This window comes from Delphinus delphis, chromosome 19 (assembly GCF_949987515.2).
Source record: "Delphinus delphis chromosome 19, mDelDel1.2, whole genome shotgun sequence".
NCBI lineage: Eukaryota > Metazoa > Chordata > Mammalia > Artiodactyla > Delphinidae > Delphinus > Delphinus delphis.
In genome coordinates, this window is record NC_082701.1 from 51,303,235 (window position 1) to 51,307,858 (window position 4,624).

At 59.7% G+C, this 4,624-nt stretch overlaps 1 protein-coding gene across 1 annotated transcript; it reads right to left on the reverse strand.

The window, feature by feature from the left end:
- Nucleotides 1-226: 226 nt before the first annotated feature.
- On the reverse strand, nucleotides 227-4,007 carry VAMP2 (vesicle associated membrane protein 2). Its single transcript, XM_059996426.1, has 5 exons — nucleotides 3,885-4,007; nucleotides 3,257-3,377; nucleotides 2,636-2,794; nucleotides 2,488-2,539; nucleotides 227-1,877 (listed from the first exon to the last, which is right to left on the reverse strand). Coding segments are annotated over exons 1-5 (351 nt in total). The 5' UTR covers nucleotides 3,887-4,007; the 3' UTR covers nucleotides 227-1,860.
- Between the last annotated feature and the right edge of the window lie 617 nt (nucleotides 4,008-4,624).

Below are 4,624 nucleotides of genomic sequence, written 5' to 3' on the forward strand. Positions count from 1 at the left end.
CACGGGACCGGACCGAGAGACAGTGGGATCATGAACATTTCCCATTATCAACTCCTGGTGCCCCCTCGTGGCCACTTGGTGAATCACACTTTGCCTTTGCCCTGCCCAAGGTCAGGCCCCCTGGCAAAGCTGTCCCTTCCAGATGTATCTTCTCAACCTTCCTGTTACACCTGCAGATCCAATACGCTTCCCACTGGTTAAGAAAAGATCTTAAAACACCACCTGGTTACTCATTACACATTTATTGTACATTTTCACAATCTGGATGCGCCACAGAATTGGGGGCATGGGGTGAGGGAAGGGGGGCAGGGGATACTGGGATAATATGGGGGGTCTAGAACACAGCACCCTCACCCCCAGCATCTCTCCCTACCCTTTCACACCACAGCTTCGATCTCCCTGCTCCCCCTCCACACAGGAACCTCGACTGTGGGGGGAAGAAAGAGTTTAGGGGGTGCCCTCCAGTGGCAGGTTAAGGGACTGCACCCTCAGACCCCTAAAATTGTGCCATTTAAAAAGACATTAGACCCTTCCTTCATCATTTCACCTAAGGAGGAGACCCGGAGAGGGGCAAGAATCCCCGTCTTGCAGCGCGTCCCATGCACACATTGGCAGTGACCAGTACTCCCAGCCTGAGTTCAAGGGGGCAGTCAGAGGAGCTGGGCAGTGACGGGGCAACACCCCCCAATGAGGGAGGAGGGATTTCAGTTCAGCCCCCAGCAGGGGTGGGGCCAGAGATTTCAGGAAGGAACTGGAGGGATTCTTTGCCCTGCCCCATCCTCCCCAAGGCAGTGATGACCCCCCCGACACACTGGCAGCCACCTCTCCCAAGAGAGATCAGATTGTGGCCAACCCCCAACTCTCCTGGTGGGAGGAGGAGGAGGCAGATCAGGCAGATGGGAGGGAGACCCCATGGGAATGTCAACTGAGCACCCCACACGGAAACTGGGGAGCAGGAATGTGGGGAGAGACTCCAAGTGGCAGAATTATTGGTCCATCATAACACACTGAACTCCAAGACACTTACACACCAGCTGGGGGGAGGGAAAGGAGGGACAAGAGGTTTGGAAAATCGGGGTAGGGGAGGCAAACTGGACTAGGGGGGCTAGGAGGAGGCAATCCTGGGGGCCAGAAGAGCCTGGCTCCCCAAAAGCCCAGGCTCCCCACCACCTGCAAGTAACGTCATGCAAATGAAAGTGTGATACAAGGACCAACAGGGACTAACTCCTCAGTAAAAAAGAAACACAGGTTGAAAGACTGAACAGAAGAGAAAATGGGGGGGAGAAGGAAACCAAAAGGGATGTCAGTAGGCAAATGGATGCTAATTAACATGCTGGAAGCTCCCAAAAGACCTTGGGATTCTCAGGACCATAAGGGACCAGTCTCGGAGCCTCCCAAAGATGCAAAGAAGATGCACCTAGGGAGGCCTGGACAGTTGCTTTTTATAATTTTTGCAGGGGGTGGAGGTATGGGGAAGTCCAGGGCGGGAGGAAGGATCAGCTAAATCCAAGGGAAGGAGGAAGAGGGGACTGCATAACAGATGCAAATGAAGGGGACTTGGGGCTGGTCAGGAAGAAAGGGAAGGAGGGAAAGAGAAAAAGGAGGTGATGAGAACCTCAGGAAGGGGTGTTAAGGACAACCGGAAAAAATCTTCTAGTAATAAAACTACAAACAGACCAAATATATATAATATTATATATGTATAAATAACAGCTGGCTATTTACAAGGGGGCACACACACGACACACACACACACACGGATCCAGGGAGGTGGGCTGGAAGATATGGCTGAGAGGTGGAGGAGCAGCTGGGGGTGGGGGGGAGAGGCCCTTCTCTGGGCAGGGCAGGCTCCTCAGGGGTTTAAGAGCTGAAGTAAACTGTGGAGAGGGAAAGAGAAGGAAGAAGAGGGAGAAGGGAGAAAGAGAGAGAGAAAGCAGTGTGTCAGCCCGGCCCTGCTCCCATCTTCCCCACCTCCCAGCCGGTTGACATCCCTTCCCCTCTTGGCCTCAGGTTCTCCATCTGTAACACAAAGAGGCTGGACAGGTCGGTTCCAAGGTCTCTTCAACTCCACGGTATGGCCTTGGGGCCACAGACCCCTAATTCTCTGGGCCTCTGAGACCACAGCTCTCAGACAGTGGGGTGGTTGGCTTCCTAGCTGTTTCTCAAGCCCCTGGGTCTTTGCTGCTCTCCCACTCCCCAATTCCAGGGTTCCCAGACTGGGCTCCTAGGCCCAAAGGGTCCTCAAGGGAGCAGTGGGGATCCACCAGCTTTCCTGTTTCCAAAAATCTTAAGAGAAATTGCCCAGATTCAGGCAAAGAGCAAGCTAAACAGCTTCAAGGTTTGGGGCTGTGTATGAATCAGAACTTCTATTGGCAGCTATATGTGCTTTCTGCTGAATAGTAAAAACTAGGTTAATGACCTTCAAAACCCAGAAATGACAGGGGAAACCTCTTCAGGAAGGGGCCCTAGCCACTCCCACCTACTCACCGATGATGATGATGAGGATGATGGCGCAAATCACTCCCAAGATAATCATCATCTGGGGGCGAGAGGGGAGGGTCAGTGAGACAGACCATGATACTCCCATCCACCCCCCACTCCTCCTACCTGCCCTCCCGCCTGCCTCCACCCTTACCTTGAGGTTTTTCCACCAGTATTTGCGCTTGAGCTTGGCTGCACTTGTTTCAAACTGGGAGGCCCCTGCTTGGAGTGCGTCTGCACGGTCGTCCAGCTCCGACAGCTTCTGGTCCCGCTCCAGGACCTTGTCCACGTTCACCCTCATGATGTCCACCACCTGGGGGAAGGCCCGCAAAGCAGGGGGAGTGTGCCAAGGCCCATCGCAAAGGGCACTCCTCCACCATGAGCCCACATATAGAACACGCACCCTGATGCTGCCTGGCTAACATGACAAGAACATACACAGAACATGCCTAGCATAGCCGCAGATGCGCCAAGGCATGCTGGTAGGCAGACATCTCAGATATCACAGCAGCACCCTCTATTTACCGAGCCTCAAGCAGCCTGCCGATCACCAGAGCACACCCGCCCAGGGTGAAACACCCCAGGCTAGCAAGGCTGACTGACACCTCACGTCCCTCCCAACTGCATGCTGACAAGGACCGGGCATGACATATTTTTGTCCCCAAACTCACTGACATGAAGTGCCGTCACCCCCAACCCCAGATGGGCCCGCACACCTGTTTCCCAACCCTCAGGGTCCTTCCCACTGGCCTGACACCCGCCCCCCACAACTCACCTCATCCACCTGGGCCTGGGTCTGCTGCAGTCTCCTGTTACTGGTGAGGTTTGGAGGGGGCGCAGGGGGGCCTCCCTCCCCAGCCGGGGCGGCAGGGGGGGCGGTGGCAGCCGTGGCCGACCTGAAGGGCAGGGACGGATCAAGACCCAAGGCCTGGAGCCCTTGGCTCCGCAGCCAGGGCCCCGCCCATCCGCCTGTCCATCCATCCGTCCCTCCCTTCCTGCTTCCCGGGAAGAAAGCCACCCGATGGGAACCCTGGACTCCGTCCGGCCCCGCGAGCGAGTTGTTGCGTGACCTTGAGTGAGGCCCCCTCCCCCCCCGGGCCTCAGTTTCCCCGCCTGTCAAATGAGGGTGGACCCGAAACGACAGGCGGCAGCGATGACAGGGGCGGGACGGGCGCACGCCGGGTCCGCTCCCTCCCGCGGCCAGGGCCCGCGCAGCCAGCCGGGGACGCGGGGCCCTCCGGCTGCCTGCGCGCAGTCACTGGCGCCGGCCTGGTCTCGGGATGCGGGGCGCGCCGGGGGGCGCAAGTCGAACCCCGGGCCCTCCCTGGGCCTGGGCCTAAGGGCGGCGGCCGGCGGCCGGCGCAGGCCACCCGGTGCGGGCGCGGGCGCGGGCGCCAACTCACATGGCGGGGGCAGCGGGCGGAGAACTTGGCAGCAGCAGTGATGGCGGCGGCGGCTAGCGCTGGCTCCGACTGGCGCTGGCTGCCCGGGACAGGAAGATGGCGGCCGCACGTCACTCACATCCGGGCACTGCAGGCGGGGGCGGGGCGCGGCGGGCCTCTAGTCGGCAGCCGGGCCGCGGGGGCGGGGCGCGGAGGGCGGAGATCGCGGCTGGCTGGGAGCTGGTCTGGCGCCGCGGAGCCCCAGCCACTCCTTCATCGCCTGGGAGCCCGGAGCCTGGCGGCCGCGGCTTCCCCACACCAACAGCTGGCCCACCCGGTCTGACCACAGCTCTCCCCGTCGTCCCCGTGCCCCTGCCTCCTGGCCCTTACGGCACCCTTCAGCCCCAAACACGTCGTCCTCCTCCTCCGTGAAACCCATCAACCGGTCCGCACCCCACCCAGCCCCAGGTCTCGGCCTGCCCCCAGGTCCCAATGCCTGCGGACCCGCCTTCAGCATGTGGAATGGGCGGGCGGAGGGAAATCAGAAGGGGCAAGTGCAGGTTCCCGGGCCATGCGGATAGCTGGGACCCCGCTGGTGAGGTGAAGTGGTGGCAGTTGGTCCCCAACCCCTTGCCCTGCAGATGGATATCTCAAGGGAGGTCTGGGGCCCCTGACAGCTGAGTAGGGGGGATAGCAACACGATCCTCACAGCTGAGGTTCAGACCAGGGGTCCGTGGCAGGAGAGGCCTGGCTGAGGTGGG